This window comes from Histomonas meleagridis, assembly GCF_020186115.1.
Source record: "Histomonas meleagridis strain 2922-C6/04-10x chromosome Unknown contig_199, whole genome shotgun sequence".
In the NCBI taxonomy this organism is placed as follows: domain Eukaryota; phylum Parabasalia; order Tritrichomonadida; family Dientamoebidae; genus Histomonas; species Histomonas meleagridis.
In genome coordinates this window covers 166,374-186,128 of record NW_027150804.1, presented here as the reverse complement: position 1 = coordinate 186,128, position 19,755 = coordinate 166,374, and the positions used below count along the sequence as shown (strand labels likewise).

Below are 19,755 nucleotides of genomic sequence, written 5' to 3'. Positions count from 1 at the left end.
GTAAAATATATTAATGATATTCCAAATACTAAAGGTGCGAATATATTAATATACCTCCTTGAAGAAAAAGAACATTGGCTACCAAGTATAACAAATAAATACATGCACGCTGACAATAATACTTCAAATCGAGTTGAAGTTTTTTTGGTAGCTTAAATAACTTAACTGATCATCAAATTCTTTCACTACCATTGATATTTCGTGCTGTATATTTAAGGGGTGAAAAATTAAGAATATTATCAGCATCAGATAAACGAATTTTACGAGAAGATGCATTGAAAATAGGATCAGTTGCACTTAGCATTGTTTTAAGTGAATACAATCAAATGAATAGAGTTGGATGCATTGGTGAATACAATTCGGAATGCTGCAATATTTGTATAATGTTCGGAATTCCATGTAAGCATCTTCTCTTACAGCACCAAGGTGCCCATTAGCTAACTTAACTTCTCAAGTAAAAAAACTGAATTATTTTTTAAATAATGAATAAAATATATAAGATAAATTAATAATATAAAAACAATTTCAAATAAGTAATAAATTAAGTATAAAATATCAAAAAATATGAATGAAACATTAGAAAATAAAGTAATTAAAATTTGTAATCAAAAAATGAAGAAGTTTGAAAATATAATGATGTTCGGGATAATGATTTAAGATGTAATAAAACATTTGGAAGGATTTGGTAACAATTGGGTATATATATAGTACACTTGGGAGTATTTATGATACAATTGGGAGTATTTATAGTACAATTGGGAGTATTTGGGGAATCCAAATAAAATTATGAAATTGGCGCTATTTTTATCTACCTTTGACGCGATCTTACAATAACTTTTTTAATAAGAAATTTAACCCAAAACCGGAATACGAATACAAATTCGAATGTATATACGATCATATTATTTACAGAAATGAATCGTATTTTTTAACGATTTCTCAAATTTTTATCGCGAAAAAAATTGGATAATTTCCTCGGCGTAAAATCGGCAATTTTTGGATATTTAGAATCAGGTAAACTTTCAAGATTTAATGATGCATAATGTGGATGACAATCTGCAAATTCATTATATGTATATCCTTCTGCTACAAGATAATATGGTAAACATTCTGCTAATCGAAGTAATACTTTACGAACTGCTGCTGCATATTTATCGTCATCCGTTAAAAGAGAAATAACATGTTCGACTTTACCATTGGTGGTTCATAAGAACAGGTCCAACATTAGCAATATATGCAAAACTTAGACGTGGATCATATGTACTAGTAACAATATAATCTTCAGAATATTCTTCAGATCAAACATTAATGTTCTTAGCTATCTCAAGGACATCTTTTTTGTTTCAAATGTATTCGTAGACAAATTAAAGCTTCCATTTCTGAAGGGCGAACAAATCGAATGTTATTTGATAGTAATTCTTTTGAAAACATCGAATTCAATGAAAAATATATTATATAGCAAAAAAACTCGCTGACCGGGAATCGAACCCGGATCACAGGAACGACAATCCTACATGATAACCATTACACTATCAGCGATTCGATAAATGAATAAGATTAGATACTAATATAGACCAATATTTTTCAAGAACAAATTGTATTAGCAAATTAACACTAAATATATATTTGTGATTTTCATACAATAGTTTTTCAAAATTAAAATTTAATATAATGGATAATGTTTAAAAATAATTCTTTTTAAAATAAAAATTATGCAATTTGAGTTTAGAATGCATAAATGAGTTTTGAGTCCGGATAAATCAAACGCAATCGAAAACAAAATCGTTTCCTTCTTTGTTCAGTTTTTGAACTAATACTGTGTAGAAAGGTTCAAACTCAAAATCATCTTTGTATTGGAATTTAGAATCAGTTTGAAGGAAAGAAAGATTAAAGCAGATATCAAGATTCTGAAATGTCATCATATTGATTGACGATTTGCTAAGTATAGCACGTAAGGCTTTAAATATAAGAGCAACACATCTACGATTTAAGGGGTCGAGATACAATAACATTTCAGAAACAGATTTGGGATCTTCTTTGTTATAATAGTTATTCACAACATCATTTGTAAGAATTGGTTCAGGTAGTGAGCGTAGCCACTGCTTGAGAAAGGAAGTATATTCGTGAATACGGCATTCAGCTGGTGGAACAAAATTAACCGGATTTAATGCTGCATGTCCAAGTTCTTGAACAATTCTGTGATTACCGCAAATACGAAAAAGTCCTTGGACTTCAGCATTTTTGATAATTTCATCAATGACGATTGGCAAGAATATTGGACAACCATTATCATTTACAGGTATAAGATGAATATCCATTCCAAATATTGTTTCTTCCTTTTTTTCTGGTTCAGGTGGTTGTTCTTCTTGAGGTTCATTTCTTTTAAAAAATGATGGAAAATTAGCAAATGCTTGCTGAAAATTCATAAATGTATTTACATTAGGCACAGAAAAAGTTTCCTATCGGTCTTTAAAAAAACATTGAAAGCTTTATATTTTACAGTTCTTGATTTTCTTTGTTTTCATCGGTTTTGTTCAACTTTTCTGTATCTTTTTTCTGAGCTTGTGGCGGTTCGGGCGGTGCAGTTCTGAAATGAGGCACGTGTCTTTTCCTTGCAAACAACTCAGGGATTCTCGCAACTAACTTATTTGCTCTTCTGTATATATCCTTTGACAAAATTATTGGGTTTGAAAGTGGTTCGGAGTTTTGAGAAGCTGAAGCTTCACACCAAATTTTTGTGAAATTGTAAAAGTCTCTGAAGCTTTTTATTGCAGCTTCATCAGTTGTTGCCTTTGGAAGCATTTCTTCTGCCTTTTCTATAGCCGCCTGCAATGTCTCAATTGCAAGTTGACGATCTTCAAGTTCGTTTGCTCGGAGAATAGGTCCGCGTAAACGCAACTCTGTCCGGGATATAAGGTCCCTGTAAGCTCTTACGTTTGTTTCAGATGTCATATTTAATTTCACTTCCTCCAAAAAAGAAACAAGCGAATCTCTTTCCTCAGGCGTTGTGACCATTTCCATATAAGGATCATAGAGAAGCTTGTCTAGCGTTGTAAACACCAAAACTTGAAGTCGATTAGCAAGTGATGGATTCTTTCGAGATTCTTTTATCTTGGATAAAGCTGTGCTAACAACTCTTCCTGCTTTATGTGGTACCCTCATTTCTTCTTTTGTTGGAATTTCTTCGACTTGAAGCGTCCAAATCTTTTCTCTGTCACCAACAAAGTTTGTAGCTTTGATATTAACAAGACCATATGAATCAATCGATGGGATATAATCGAACGTTGCATTTGAAACGAATGTTTCGTTCCTAAGTTTTCCTTTATTTGCATGAGATATTTGAGTTAAACCTGTTACATCATAGTCAATATAGTCAAGATTGCTAGCTCGAAGTGAGAACTTGAAGTCATCCTTTTCTAACAGTGTTATAATTCGTTTTGCAAACTTTGAGTTTTGTTCAAGTAATTTCAGTTCTTTTTGACTTTTTCTGACGGAATAACCGAAAAGTGACGGTTTGGTAACGTTCAACTTAATTCCGCTTATTATTTTAGAACGAAGCGCTTCATGATAAAGTGCGCCAAGAACTGCTGCTTCGTCAATATTCATTGATCTATAAACCGGTATGTTTTCATAAAACTCAAAAATAGTGGTGTTAAAAAGTGGGAATCTGGTAGCACCACCAACTAATTCAATTGAATCAGGCGTTTTGAATGTTTTAAGTAATGCCAATAATTCATTAAACATTGGTTTTGTTATTTCTTTGATTTCATCAAGAGTTATGTTAAATAAAACATTGAATTTTTTTGTGAGATTAACCGTAACGGTTTCTTTGAAGTGAAATTCTTCTTTCGCCTTTTTCATTTGCCTTTCGAGCTCGTCGAGATCGATTTCAGAAGGAGATTTACCGATTTTTTGGACTGCATACTCAAGAAGTAACTTATCAATCGAGTTTCCACAGATTTTATGGGAATAATTAAAATGAATTAATTCTACATTAACTACAGAATTCTTAACACTAAATCGCCAATGACTTATCTCTGTTTGAAGTGCACCAATGTCAATAAACATGATATCTGATGATCCACGCATTGTGCGATTTATTTTCTCAGTCGCATAAAATGTGGCAATTGCAGTGTTATGGTCAAGAAGCACTGGTGATTTGACATTTGTTAATTGGAGAGCTTCATATAATGCAGATCTGAACTGTGGCGTAGATGATGTTGGAATTACAGATATAATGGTATCGGTTTTTGGAATAAATGATGGTACCAAGGAGCCAAGAACAATGGCTGAAGCTGCTACAGGGTGGATGTGTGGAAACGGAAATTCTTTTGGATTTGTTAAATAATTAAATGGATTTTTCACAGAACGAGAATTATTTTGAGAAGAAATTACAATGGCTTCCGAATCGACATACCACTTATTGTTAAGAGGATCAACTTCACTATCTTTCAGTCCATAACTTAAAATATTCTGAGTGTATCTTTTGTTAATATGTGATGGTTGAATCCCAATTTCGCCATCCTTAGTAGCCATTCCTACCTTAATCTTTTCTGATCCAATGTCTACTCCATATATCGTTGATACTGTAAATATTGCATAAACGATAAAAAGCATTAAAATAGAAATGTGATGTGAAATGACTGATGATTCTTTATATTATATAAGATAAGTTTCCGAAATGGGAAAAACGATTAAAATTCACTCAATTGATTGTATCTCGAAAAATAGATTATCTAGAAAATAATGAATGATTTAAAAACACTTAATAACTAAAATTCAGATCATAATTTAAAAAAAATGATTGATTTAATGATAATTAATAAGGATATTTGAATTTAAAAAATTATTAAAACCGTTTTGTTTCAATGAAATTATTTCTGTCATCTTATTTCAATGAAAATAGATTCCTTTTTAGTAATTTAAAAATTCAAAATTTTTCTCAAAAAACATGAGGTGAGCGGTCGGTATAATTTATTAAAATTAAATGGCATCCGCAAGCGAATGCCATTTAATTTTAATAAATTATACCGACCGCTCACCTCATGTTTTTTGAGATTTCAATTTAATTCTTAAAATTTTTAAATTTTTTATTATTTTCCTGTTTTTTTGCGAAACTTAAAATTGTTAACATGTGAATGCTGTTCATTTTCGACCCATAATTGAAAAATGGCCAATTATTATTAAATTTATAGTTTGAAAAAATGGCCAATAAATTTGAATAATTTAATTTATGTAAAAATTGGCTTCATTGCGCTTTATAACCAGTTTTGGTTGTCCGTACATGAGAGCTTTTTCATAGATTTATTATCAACTGTCATTTTCATCTCATTTTTACAACTGGACTATGATTAAAGGTATTCAAAACCTTCACCTTACCTGCGCTGCAAGTTCCTGAGAACTTTTATGAGTTCATTGATTTGAACGTTCACCAACAAAACGATGTAATAGATTTGTTAGATTTACTAATTCCTCAAATAGATGTTAATCAAGATTTTCAATTTGTTTATTCAAATTATAGAAATGAAGTTTTATATTCAAATTATTTTTATATTTATTATGATTCTGATACAATTTTGAATTCTTCCCTTAATATCATTCAAATTTCATCAATCAATATATTTAAATTTCCGAAAATATTATTTTTAAAGTTTAATTATCAATTTGGTTCTATTAATAATGAAGATTTATATAAGTTTGCTATAAATTCCCAAATTATGGATATCGAAAATAATAGATATTTTTTGTTTGAAGTAATTCATTTTTTATCTGCAAAAATCAATCACTTTGTAACTTATATCAAAATTAATAATTTATGGTATTTAGCTGATGATGCCATTATTAAACAATCATCTGAAATTGAAGCTTTAACAGAATCTTTGACCAACAATTATAGTAAAAACTCAATTTATATTTATGTATATACCATCTATGAAATCGAATCATCTATAAATATATTTCAACCATCAAATGATCTAAATCAAATTAATTCATCAAATGAAATAATATCACCTAGAATTGTTAAATCAAAATTAAAAAAAAATCCCCAAATATTTCATCGAATGAAGAATTATATAATGATGATTTACCAGTGAAATATACAGAATACAGTAAATTTTTGATGATGTGTCCAATTAATTTGCATGATTTCTTCAATTATAATGTAACTAATATGTTTCAATTTAATTTTAATGATATTCCTGATTGCATTCAAAAGCTTTTTATTGTCCAAAATCAGAATGATGGTAAATTATTTCTTAATTTTTATGAAAATTCGGATTCATCAACAATTCTTATAAATGAAAATGATAGTTATTTACAGATATAGAATAAATATCATTTATTTAGAAATAAAAAATTACATAATTCAATAATATCATATAAAAATGTCAATAATTTATTATTAAATATTAATTTTTGCAAATATATTATCTATTTGTTAAATAATAATTTGAATTGGATTGAAGAAATGAAAAAAATATACATAACATTGTCAAGAACATTAAATTATAAACGTTATTTTTTGATAATAGTGTTAGATTCATCAACTTTTGATAAATTTGTATTAATTTTAAAAAATGAGCATAAATTCTATTTTGAAAACGATACGATCACGAAAAGTATATTTAAAATATAAAGAGATTTATTACGATAACCATATATAACTAAAAATTTTGAATAAAAAAATTAACCAAGATTATAATTATAAATTTAATTATGTCAATTTTTTCAAATTAAATCGTTTTTTATATGATGCTTTACTTAATTCTAATGAAAAGAATTTAATTCAATATGCATCATCAAACTTGAAAATCAAACCAAAAAAGCTAACTCAAATCATCAACAAAATTCGTGGAAACATTGATATTTTGACTTTAAGAATATATGCATTAGATATTACATATGATAAACTTGGTGCTCCTCCTAAAATTTATATCGCATATTATAATTTTGTTGAATCAAAGAAATTGCCATCATTAACATTCATCGAATTAATAACACCTCTATCTGATTACCATATTGATCATTTAGAAATAGTTAAAGAGATGTTTAATATGAATTATATCCCACCGAATGTATTTGATACAATTGTTAAAAATTTTAATATAATTAATGTCATAGAAAATGCTCAAAAGAGTAAAGAAGAAAAACTTCGTATACCAAATAATTATTCTAATATAATGCATTTATATTATAATAAAATTCCTGATATAATTAAGCAACTAGATGGTGATGATAGGGTTATTGCTAATAATATACTATCCATTGCATATTTATATGGAATTATCCTTATACCATTTCCTGGAATAGCATCCTCTCACCTTGAAGGATCATTTACTTTATCATCTAGAAAAGAAGGTACAGGATATTTATCACTAGATAGTATCATAAATGATAAAACAAAAATTTCAAAAGAGAAACTTGAAAATATTTTAGCTTGGCTAAAATCAAATAATTCATTATATATGCAATTTACACCAAAAATGGAAGATAATTTGAATTTCAGAATCGATCCTACAAATGCACCTTACAATGATACAATTTCTATAGTAAATCTTCCACAACCAATTAAAAGCAAAAAAAAAGTTGTCGATTTTAATTGTAATGTATTGATTCATCTAAAAAATGAAGATAATAATGAATTTAAATATTATCCCCTCGAACATGCATTAGCCTTAAGTTTTCCTCTCCTTTTCCCATTTGGTATCATTGATCCAATTCCAGGTACAACACTAAGAAAAAAAGCATTAAATTTAATTTTATCTCATACTTATTTTAGATGTGGTCGTTTAGCATGTCATATGATATTGTTTTTGTATCATATTGTTATGGAACATGATGCCTTATTTTATCAGAATTTTGTTTCTTTACAAAAAATTAATGCTCCAATAGGTTCAAATCGAAATTTGCCACCAAGTAAAATTCGAAGTGATGATCCTGAATTTCCAGAATATTGGTCAAAACGACAAGCAGAAGTTCGATCAATGTGTTCGCAATTTGGGGATCCAGATCTAATGTTAACTTTCACCTTCGTTAACAAATGGAAAGAAGTCGAAATTTTTGAGAATGAAATCAATTTATTAAAATTTGATAAAATTGATATTCGATTCTGTCCCCTTGAAGATATGATTATTTGGTGTAATCGATTATTTGATGTCAAAAAAAATGGTTTTCAGGACTTAATTAATGGTATGAATTTAGGTAAAGTAATTCATTATACGTGGAGATTAGAATTTCAAGCACGTGGAGCTCCACATGTTCATGCTCTCTTATGGTTGAAAAATAGGCTTTCTTTTAATATTATTTCAAATACGTTTTTTACTAATATCCTTTCCAACTTAACCCCTGCATTACATAATTTAGTTAATGGAACTATGTTTCATAATTGTAATATTGTTAGATGTAAAAAAAAATGATCCTCTAGCAAATTGTAGATGTGGATTTCCAGAACCTACTTGCAAAGAAATACATTCAACTGATGAAGGCGAAATTTTATTACCAAGAGATATAACAAGTCGTTATATAGTAGATTATTCACCTTTCTTTTTACTTAAATGGGGTGGCCATTGTCATGTTCACATTCTTAGAACAGTAGAACATAATGTTACTTCATCAAATACAATTTATTATATAGTAAAGTATAACTTCAAACCGAAGCCCAGTTTACGAATTGAATATTCAAATAATAATGCTAATTATATAACTGCATTTAAAGGAAGAGTTGTTTCAGTCGAGGAAGCTATTACTATTTTATAAACTGGTGAAAATAATTCGGCATTACGATAGATTGAAAAATGATAAGATAGTATGTAAACCTATCAAAATTGACAACTGGATTATTGTCGATTTAATTTCGAAAATCTCTTTTTTATTCAATTTTTATCAATAAATTTTATAATTTTCTATTAATATTTCTGGCTGCTTCTTTCTTACACTTGTGTACCACCTATTTTTGCATGAAATCGTATCTCTTTTGTTCATATGTTGGGAAATCAATTTCCATCGATGTCCAATTTTTGTTACCAAATCATGAAGTAACATGTCCTCTTCTTCTGTCCATCGCGTATAGTTTTTTTTTTTAGTGTAGCCTCTTTTAAATCTTTCGCTAATCCTAATAATCTTGAAATCGACTGCCCCTCCATTTCCAAGCAGAGGCGTAAACGGTCGACGAAACCCGAACAAAGCTTGTTAATTAATTCCATGTCAAGTTCATTCCAAGTTTTTTCAAGCAGTTTTTTAAGTTCCTCTACAGTGCTCGGCATTTGTTCAGCTACAATACGCTTCATTATTGCTCATAGTAATTCTATGGGATTTAAGTCGGGGGAGTTGGGTGGCCAATCAGTAATCACATCGAGTCGCTCCTCCAGCCAATCAATAGAATCAACAGATGTGTAACACCTAGCTCCGTCCTGCATGTACACCCAATCTAATTTTCCATGTAGTTCATTCATCCCATTGATGAAATCAGATTTAATCATATTCTCTATATATTGCTCAGAGTTCACCAATTTTTGAATTATTACAAGTTTGCTCTTATAGTTACATGTATTTACTTCAAAAATCATGATTGACTGGGGAAATTTTACATTTCTTTATATTGAATTCGGAGTATAATCTCCTTTTCTTACCCACACCCATCGATTGTCTTTCCCTAATACGAATCTACATTCGTCCGAAAAGGCAATTTTATCCAAAAATTGTGTTTGTGTTGACATTTTTGAACAAAATTTTTTTTTTGCATTAATCTGTTCTTCGTTTAGAAGCTGTTCTGTTTTAGGAGGTCGATACTGAAATCTCATCTCGTTTCTAATATTTGAAACATATTGTGGTGAAATTGATTGATGAAAAATTTCTTTCATTTGTTGTGATAATTTAACTGATGTTAATGATGCGTCTTGAAGTGTTTTAATTTTGATATATTCTTTTATTTGATTATTAATTACTTGAGGCCTTCCACGTTTTGATTCTTTTGGAATTTCATTGGTTGAGGTAAACTGTCGAATTGTATCACCAACTCGATGAGTTCCAACATGCAGTATGCCTGCTATTTGTTTTTGGGTGAACTCTTGTTTGTAAAGGTTGATAATGTTCTCGACCTTGTTCATCCCTAATAATAAACGGTCTGTATTCAAAAAATTCATAGAGTTTTATCAATGTCGATTCATTTTCACAAGTTTATAATATCAATTATCATGGCTCTGATGTAACAACAGATTATTTATCACTTAATCCTTCCGAAGAACGTAAAGCCATTTTTAAGAATGGTCAACAAGTTTAAATAACAGCTATTGATAAATACTTCTTACGCCCAAAAGAACTTGAAAAAATGGGTATATTAACTTTCTTCTATTCTCTTTATGATCTAAAACCGACAAATATTACAAATAATAAATCAATCGGAAGAATTATAAAAGGGAGAGAAAAAAATATTAATTTAGATGATTTAAATTAAATCAGAAGAAAAAGACCACAAAATACATTAGCACCAAATTCAACATGGGAACAGGATGATCTCAAAAATGTACGTTTAATTAATAGGGGTTGAATATTTCTTTCAGAAAATCTTGGAAACGCTAAAGCTATAAAATGCATTTAGAGTAAAAATAGTCGAATAAATATCACTGAAAAATTTACTTCATTTTCGGATATAGAAACATTTGCTTATGTTTATTTATTATTAAATGGTGCATGGAGGTCTGATGAAGAAATGAAATCAGGTCTAGAAAATTGGGTTAAGGCATTAGTATATCACGGACTCAATCTACCATATGACAACAATATATTACAATATATTCAACTTTTGATTAAATATATGTTAGAGGGTCCCAGATATAGTATAAATGATTTGGTTCGCAATATAACCATGATGGATATGAATATGTCTGATTATTCAGAAAGTCTGCTTAATTTCGTAAGCCAAGAATGTAGAATAAAATTAAAAGAAGCAATGAACAAAATAAATCACATGAAAGAAATTGCAGACAACAATGAGATTAAAACAATATTAAAACCTCCGGATAAAGACATTATAAACAAATATATATGCTATGTATTTAATGATGATTCCGTCAAAAACTTTTATGAATTTAGTTCGGAAATTATTTCAACTTTAAATCAAGAACAAAAGATAATATTTGATGGAATCAAGATAAGATTTAATGGTAATCAGATAATAAAAGCGTTTATAATGGGTAAAGCAGGTACAGAAAAGAGTTATTTAATTAATGTATTCAAAAAATTACTTTATCGCAAATAAGATACCATTTGTTTTATGTGCTTCTACAGGAATTGCTGCAAGTTTAATAGGAAGAAGAACAGTTCATTCATCCTTTGGGATTTTTTTAAAAGATGAGAATATATTTTGTTCATTAGATATTCCTAAACCTAATGGATATTCAATGTCTTATGTTTCATTTATTATCATTGATGAAACTACTATGATTTCAGCCAAAGTTTTAAATTCAATTGATTATGAATCAAGAAAATTAATGAAACAAAAAAATGATATTAATTCATCAAAATCTTCTGGAGGTAAAAACATTCTATTGTTCGGTGATATGGCACAAGTTCCTGCAGTGACAAAGTCAAATGATGATTATTTAAAAGCTATTGCACAATTTAATCAAAGTGATGAATTTGGTGGTTTTATAAGGTGGGAATTAAATACAATAATGAGACAAGATCCCAATGAATTAGATTTTATCGCACTTTTGAATTATATTAGATATCATAATGATTATGAAAAAATTGATGAAAGAATCGAAGAAATATCAGAAACAAGATTTATTGAAAAAAATATAGATGAAATAATTGATCAAATTGATGAATTTGTTGGCCATGACGATAAAGATGGAATGATCATTATTACTTTTACCAATAAAATTGCAAATTATCACAATTTATTGATATTAAAAAAAAGAAACCCAGAAAATATTTTTTATTTCAATGCTGAATTTTTCATTATATTTACATATTCATATTTTGCCAATAAAAACGATAATTACAACATATTTATATCAAAACAGCAGAATCTATCGAAATTATATTCTGCTTCTGATGGAGAAAAAAGGAAATTGACTGGAGCGATGAAAAAAGGTTATGTTAATTGCATTGTACCTTTTGTAATCAATATAGCCCCAGGATCAAGAGTTATGCTTCTGAAAAACATTGATATTTCTATAGGACTAATAAATGGAGCTAGAGGTACTTTTATTAGGTACATTCAAGAGATCGATAGAATGGAAATAAAATTTGACTTTAAAAAAGAAAGCGCAAATCCCATTCTAATTTCAAGAAAAGTATGTGTAACTTATGATTTGTCTGATGGGAAAGTAATAATCACGTATCAATTTCCTATCAAGTTGTCATGGGCAATCACAGCGCACAAGAGTCAAGGACAAACTCTTGAAAAAGTTGCCATCAATATAGGAGAACATGCATTCGCACATGGGTCATTTTATGTGGCATTATCTAGAGTAAAATCATTAGACAATGTTGTTCTATTTGACCTTGAAAAATGGCCGGAACATAAAAATTTATTTCATATGAATCCTCATATTCAATTTGAAGTACAAAATGGTGGAAACGTACTTGATTCATTAAAAATCAATAAACTAACCAATTTTTAATTTTATATTTAATTTTTTCCTTAATTTATATATATATATATATATATATAAATCATTATATTTGTTTGAATTTTTAATTGTGTTGTGCATTATAAAATTTATATATTTTATATTAACAATAGATATTTCATAATATTTTAATTTAAAATTGGTATTGGCTCAATAATATTATAAAAATTTTGATCGTTTATTTATGTTTGCTGAGCGAAGCGAAGCAAACCACGCGAAGCGTTTTCTTGTTTTTATAACGCTCAAAAAAAATTCATTTATAAATAACTAAACAAAAAGTATTTCATCGATTTTATCACATCATATAATATGATCCTAAATCTAAAAAAAAATCGTTCAATGATTTTTTATTTGCATCAATTGATGCTTTTCGAAAAACAATATTTACTCGGCCATTCTGCGCAAAATGTCTTCGGCAGCTCCAACGTTCCTATCACATGCTTCGTATATTTGGATGGCCAAGAGTCTGTCGAACCCAAGTCCAACAAGATGTTCTATATCCTCTTGTTCGTTGTCATTATAATTGATATGTGGAATTTGTGGCTCATCAGCATCATATTCGTCTTCATCATTGTTATGATTAAAGTTAAATTGATATGGATGGTACGGCATGAAGTTGGTGCGTCGAGCGTAACCAAATGGCATACCGCCGCCACCACCACCAAATTGGGGGCCATTGCCAAATAGGTTATTTCCAAATGGTGGTCCATTGGCAAATGGTGGATTTCCAAATGGTGGATTTGTAAACATTGGCCCATTGGTACCAAATTGGGTTCCTCCTAAACGATTGCCATATGTGAAATTAAAATGTTGGTGATTTCTACTATTAAAATCATACACAGATGAACCATCAATGCCACCATACTTAGGATTGCTGAAGTATTCTTGATATTTACTAGCTTTAAAATTAAAGGCACGATTAACTTTTGGAAATGATTTTTCTGGGAAAACTTTGCAATGATAAACAACAAGTGAATTTTCTTCTTCGAACATTTCATGTGTGAGCTTTTCGTTAAATTCGAGCTCTTTTCCATTTTGAATGAGAACGGAATGAGATGTATCAATTGAAAATGTGTTCTGAATATATTCCAGGAGCTGCATAACTGTCATTCCTTCTTCTATTTCTACTTCTGTATCTATATTTTGAAAATCGACTATGTGTATCAGCATTTAAAAAAAATTAGATTTGAAGTTTGTTTGAAAAGTGCTCGAAGCAAAAAAATGACATCAAACCGTTAATAAGTTTTACAAAATTTTGGATTTTAATTTTTATTACTCGAAGAAATCTTCAATAAAACCACTTAATAATAATCAGATTATACAATAGACATTCCCAACAGTAACAATACATGTGTTCGCTAGATAAGTTGTTGAGTGATTGAAAAAACATATGTTATAAACACTGCATAAAATATAGATATTAATGATGATACATGTTCACTAAATATTATCTTCTTCCATTATGTATATAATATCATGTTTTAGGAAAGATTCTGTAGTATTCACGTGTTTGGTTCCAAGCGAGCTGGCATTTTTTGAATGATTTATTTTTGACATATTGAAAATTGAATGAGTAATTGGTCTTGATCGTAAAAATGGCATTTTCGCATTTAAACACAAACCATTTGACTGTATCGGCAAATCGAAGCTTACATTTCTTAATAAACCAGAAAATCAATACAAATAATAAAATCGATTATTTATGTCTATTCGGTTTTTATTATGTTAAGAAAATCAATACTTTCTTATATAAAAAACTTGCATATTTAAATAAGAGTTTATTGACTAATAATCAATTTTGATATCTTCTTTATCATACAACAATAAAATTGCTTTATATAAACAAACAATTTCATTATTGAGAAGGATCATATCTAATTATATAATTTTTTGAAAAATGCTTAAACATTTTGCCAAATTTCTTCGTGGTATTCAATGAATAATGATGTATATCTTGATTTTATTACAAGACATTTTTACCATTTTGCAAACAGTTCAGCTTTTTAAGTGCTTTACATTAAAACCGCTATTTTTTCGTGCTTTAGTTGCTGAAATGTGATATAAAAATATCAAGATGTTACAAAGTTTCCTCACTCCAGAACTCCAAGAAATGGTTTCCGATACAAGCACAGACATACATGATGTGCTGTCACTCGGGTACATTAGTAAATCAGCAAGAATTGGGTTTTCTTCAGTTATTGATTATCTTGTTGCTCATTCTCATGATATCCTAAATTATGCATTTAAAGATGAAAAAAGTGTCGTTTCTACAAATGCCTATGCTATTCTTTCTCTTGGAAATCCACAAATTCTCAAGCCTATACTTGATGATTCTTCATTTCAAAATACAGCTTTAGAAATATTATCTAAGGAATCTGTGCCTCAATTTACAATAGGGCGCTTATCTTCTTTAACTCTTACGCTTTTAACAAATCTTCCAGAGCAAGCAACTGAATCATGCGGCTTCATCTATCATCTGCTTAAATATTGTGAAAATCCGGGCGTCTTCAACTTCTTTGAGACCATATGTTCTGCTGATCCCAAATATGAACTCACTCAGAAGTGGCTTAATGAAATGGGATTTTCAGAATATCTTCTTCGTGAACTTGATAAAATTGATTTTTCATATGAATCCCAAGAGGCCAACAAATATAAAGACAGTATATATATTAGATGTCTTTGTTTTTATAAATTAATTGGAAAATGTTGTGATAATCCAATAATGGTTGAATCCTTCCAAAGTGAGCATGTTGTTGACTCACTTAGTCAAGCATTTCCCAACGAGCCATCTTTTATTCGCTCAGCTCGCTGGGATTCAATCTCTGCAATTACATCACAAAAAACAGCGGTTTTCCTTCTCAAAAAGCTGTTCCAAACCGCCGTCGATATTTTGATGGAACAATTTGACCGATTACTTGCGTATCGCGTTTCTGCGTTAACATTTATAACCAAGATGCTTACTATCGCGCCTCTTAGCTTCGAGCTATTACTACAATCATCAATGCCACAACTTTTAATACATATTGTGGTTCAATTTCCATATTCGACATTTCTTCATTCTGCCTTTTTAAAGTTTGTTGAAGTCGGACTAACACATCTACAGTTTGCTATTAAAATAGTTGGATGCTATACACCAGTTATCATTGACATTGCCGAAGATCGCAAAAATAGAATATTGTCGCCGTGCTGCATAAAGATGTTGGAAATGTTCTTGGAAAAGGCAAAAACAAATAAGGAAATTAGCCAAGTGCTAAACGAAACGCCCGGAATCGCAAAATTCGTTCGTGGAACAATGAAAGAATATCAGAAGTTGGTCGACACACCTTATGGAGAGCCGCAAACAGGCGTGCTCAAGATGATAAGGAATATATTCAATTAAATCTGTTTTTCTGTCTAAATTTTCGTTTTGTTTGGAGTGTTCCAATTTCGGAGTTTCGAATCATGTTTACTTTTGCTTACACATTATTGAAATTAATAATAAATCTGATTGAAGACATCAGATGAAGATCATCTTTATATTTAAAACACAACAAATATATTTTATTCAATCCACTAATGGTATTCTTTTCGATAATAATAAGACTCTTCGTTTCTTATATAACTTAATATGATTGACGATTTTTTTTAGTCAAATCTTTATAGTCAAATGAAGGCTTGTGACCGAAGTTATTGCTAATGTGATGCGTTTGGCCGATAGTGAAATTGACAGCTAATTGAATAGCAAACGATTATTTTATATTCAATTTTTGAACCAAAATTTAAATTATCACAAATCATAGTTTTATTTATGTATTCTTATTCACTATAGAAGCCTTGAACGCGTTATACCATCTTTCCAATTCTTCTCCTGTTTGAAATGCAATTTCGCGTGCCTTTTTTCCAATTGATATAGTCATTACATATTGTTTTCCTTTGATTCCTTTTAGTTCTTTATCAACTTTAATTGTTGAGTCGAATAGCAATAATCCTTTTATGTCGGGAGTTCCCTTTTTCGATCTCCACACCAAACAGCGGTTGCTAGGATAAAATTGGAAGAAGCGGTTTTGCCAAGTATTTCTTTGAAAACCGCCGAGTTTGAATGCTGATGCTTCGAGAACCTCTTTCACAGGCTGCTCGGGCTGTACTGGAGCTACTTCCTGCTTGGCTGGCTCTGTTGGTTGAGGAGCGCTATTATTAAACTTATCAAGGCGTTTTGATAGACTCATTGCATTTGAATATGTAGTTGACTTCTTTGGCTTAGCAGAAATAATTTGGTTGAATTCACTGACATTTGCTTGCTTACCAAAGATGTCTTGATCGAGAAGGATTCGAGAAAGTGGCGCAGATAAATTATCAGGTGGTGGAGGTGGAAGTTTCTGCTTGTAAAGATATTCAATAATTCTTGTGTTAAGACCTTTGAGGTCGGGACATTGAGAAATTTTAGCTTGGATAAAACCAACATATGGCAGGAGATGATTTATGAGAATGGGTTTTGCTGTAACAACACCGCTTAAAATCTTGGCAATAAAAGATGTAATGTCATGAACAAGAGAAAGAAGACATTGAAGACAAATTTGAATCATTTCATCGGATTTTTCAATTATTATTTGTGCGACATCGGCCTGATATTTATTAATAAGTGAAAGAATCTTGGTGCTTTTGGAAACAGCAAGAATTTTTAATAGTGGTTCAAGGTAATCTTTTGAAGATGCTGTTGAAAAAATTGAAATTATAGCGGAAATTGTATCTGATGGATCAAAAGTGTGCGCAACAAAGGAATCAACCTTGAACCCAGAATTTGAGGCTTCAAAGCAATGATAAAAATATGTGAGAATTGGATTAATTGATTTTGCATTAATATTTGGTCCGTAATGTGTAACTTCCTGAACTAAGCGTTCTGAGAGATCACAATAAGCAATTGATAATGAAGATCTGTGATTTAATACAAACATATAAAACGGAAAATAATCAGAAAAATTATCAAAAACTTCATCTGTACAACTAACAAAGTAGGAGCTATATACCTTAAGAGCTCGCGTCAGTGTTCTTAAATTGGTTGTCCGAAGAAGTTTTGCAACAGACATTTCGCTCTTTTTCAAAAGTGACAGCGATTTAAAACGTTCCAAACCTCTAACCTCTTTCAAATTTGAAAGAGATAATAAACGATAGAAAAATCCAAATTATCGGACGTTAACGCAGAAGGCACTTTTATGTAAATATCAGGAAATTGAAAAGATTTTTAACGTACAGATAAAATCTTTCGCTTTCGTTAAAAACGCGCAAAGAAAAATAACTTCTATAACTTATCTCAAAAAAGTAAAGATCCTTTGGTTAATAATTTGCATATTCAATTTATAAATTCGGCTAAATGATCAATTCAAATTTTTAAATTTTTTAAATTCTCTAAAGAATCCAATCAAGCATTGAGTTTATTTTTTCACATACAGATATTAAAAATTAGAAAATATTAAAAAAAATTCAAATTTTTAGCAAATCACACATTTGTTAATGTATCAAAGAGACTTAAACAACATAAAATAAAAGCTTTTATTTAACTCTGTACTTTTATTCCATTCCCTGTAGTTGCTCCATCATTTCTGCAGCCAGTTCATCACTTACTTCTGTTTTTATCAACTTCAACAAATTTTCCAATATATTTTGCAACGTCGTGCAAGCTGTGAATGAGCTTCCGTTATATTCCTTTGAAGCTGGCCACACTGATACTTGTGGCAAACCGGACATAGGCATATTCAGCCCTGGCACATTTTCCTCGGGATCGAATTCAAAGAATTTTACGGTTTTCAGCGGCTCGAACAATTTCATCATTTGGTACAATCTCTTCTTCGTCTGCTGGTACATTGGCATGTCATCGTTAGCTACGAATAGCACTGCGTCGATGTTAGGGTTAAGTGCCTTTATCATGAATTCATTTCCATGTAAAATCGGGAGTTCGATTTTCTCTTCTTTTTCTTCTTCGCTTTCTTCAGCAGCAGCTTCTTCGATTTCTTCTTCTGGAACGCCTTCAATACGTGAGCGAAGCCAGCGAAGAAGTTCTGGTGGCTTATTTATGACTTTGCGGAATGGCTCAAGCATTTGCTGTCCATTTGGAGTCTTAATATTGAGAAGAAATACGGGCTGTGCATAACTGATGATGCCGATTTGCTTCGATATGGTTTCGCAGGTAAAGAAGTCGCAGTATTGGAAGGAAATGTTTTGGCCAAAATGTTCGCGCGCTAACTTCATTCGGCGAATCGTCTCATAAATATGTGATTCATCACTACAATCAATAAGTGCAAAAAGTGTGTTGGGAGTGGTGGATGAACCAGCAATTTCGGCGTTTTTCACGTGGACAAATGGTGTTGTGGATAATTCAATTAAATCTTCATTATCAATATTGGTGATTTCATGTGTAAAAGATTCCTTTGGTCGTGTAATGATAGAATTGGGTATGTCAAGTTGCTCAAGAATGGAATCATTGTCAATAACGCCAATGTGAAATGCGCCCCCATATTTGAAAAGAATTTTGTCGGCTTGATTAGCTAAGTCTGAAGAAAGAATAAGGTTGGCACGACCTTTGTGTTGGAATTTGAAGACATCAAAGGTGCTGTTAAGATATGTAATATCGGAAGAAAGGAGTTTTTCACATAGATTCGTTAATGAATGAAGGTTCCATTCTCCGTAGTATTTTTTAATAAGAACATCGTGATGGAAAATAACAATTTGTGGAGAAAATTGAATACCATATTTGGAAACAATCTCTTGTGATTCAGTAACATCAACAAACACCATGCCAACCTTTCTATTGTATTTCACAGAGAGGTCATCCATGGTTGAAATGATTCTTCTACATTGAAAACAATGTGGACTTGTGAAGAGGACAACGGAATATGGATTCTTCTTGACTGTGGTAATAAAGTTTTTGTTTCCTGCTTTGACTGCTTTTGAAGAAATTGAGTAAAAGAAGAAACAAAGAAACATTGTTAATTGGTGGTCAGTGACCGTTTAAATATATTTGTTCGGGCTGCCCCAATTTTTTTTTTTGTCTTGAAAACGTTTCTAACTTTTTGAAAAGTTTATTATAACATATTATAACTTATGTGAAGAAATCAAAAAATAAAAAGTGACACTGGACATTAAA

At 30.3% G+C, this 19,755-nt stretch overlaps 6 protein-coding genes across 6 annotated transcripts; 1 reads left to right on the top strand and 5 right to left on the bottom strand.

Annotated features, from left to right (window-relative positions):
* Positions 1–1,760: 1,760 nt before the first annotated feature.
* GO595_002589 (RhoGAP domain containing protein) lies at positions 1,761–2,426 on the bottom strand (the record flags this gene model as incomplete). Its single annotated transcript, XM_067915515.1, has 1 exon — positions 1,761–2,426. One exon carries the CDS (start codon positions 2,424–2,426, stop codon positions 1,761–1,763), a length of 666 nt encoding a protein of 221 aa, XP_067777284.1.
* Positions 2,427–2,496: 70 nt separating this feature from the next.
* On the bottom strand, positions 2,497–4,617 carry GO595_002588 (dnaK protein; the record flags this gene model as incomplete). The annotated part of the gene is made up of 1 exon (XM_067915514.1): positions 2,497–4,617. The coding sequence occupies one exon, from the start codon at positions 4,615–4,617 to the stop codon at positions 2,497–2,499; it is 2,121 nt and encodes a 706-aa protein (XP_067777283.1).
* An 8,405-nt stretch (positions 4,618–13,022) lies between these two features.
* Positions 13,023–13,808, bottom strand: GO595_002587 (Ubiquitin receptor RAD23b; the record flags this gene model as incomplete). The annotated part of the gene is made up of 1 exon (XM_067915513.1): positions 13,023–13,808. The coding sequence occupies one exon, from the start codon at positions 13,806–13,808 to the stop codon at positions 13,023–13,025; it is 786 nt and encodes a 261-aa protein (XP_067777282.1).
* Positions 13,809–14,712: 904 nt separating this feature from the next.
* Positions 14,713–16,017, top strand: GO595_002586 (uncharacterized protein; the record flags this gene model as incomplete). The annotated part of the gene is made up of 1 exon (XM_067915512.1): positions 14,713–16,017. The coding sequence occupies one exon, from the start codon at positions 14,713–14,715 to the stop codon at positions 16,015–16,017; it is 1,305 nt and encodes a 434-aa protein (XP_067777281.1).
* Positions 16,018–16,423: 406 nt separating this feature from the next.
* Positions 16,424–17,701, bottom strand: GO595_002585 (PH domain containing protein; the record flags this gene model as incomplete). The annotated part of the gene is made up of 1 exon (XM_067915510.1): positions 16,424–17,701. One exon carries the CDS (start codon positions 17,699–17,701, stop codon positions 16,424–16,426), a length of 1,278 nt encoding a protein of 425 aa, XP_067777280.1.
* Positions 17,702–18,182: 481 nt separating this feature from the next.
* On the bottom strand, positions 18,183–19,595 carry GO595_002584 (thioredoxin; the record flags this gene model as incomplete). The annotated part of the gene is made up of 1 exon (XM_067915509.1): positions 18,183–19,595. One exon carries the CDS (start codon positions 19,593–19,595, stop codon positions 18,183–18,185), a length of 1,413 nt encoding a protein of 470 aa, XP_067777279.1.
* Positions 19,596–19,755: the final 160 nt, after the last annotated feature.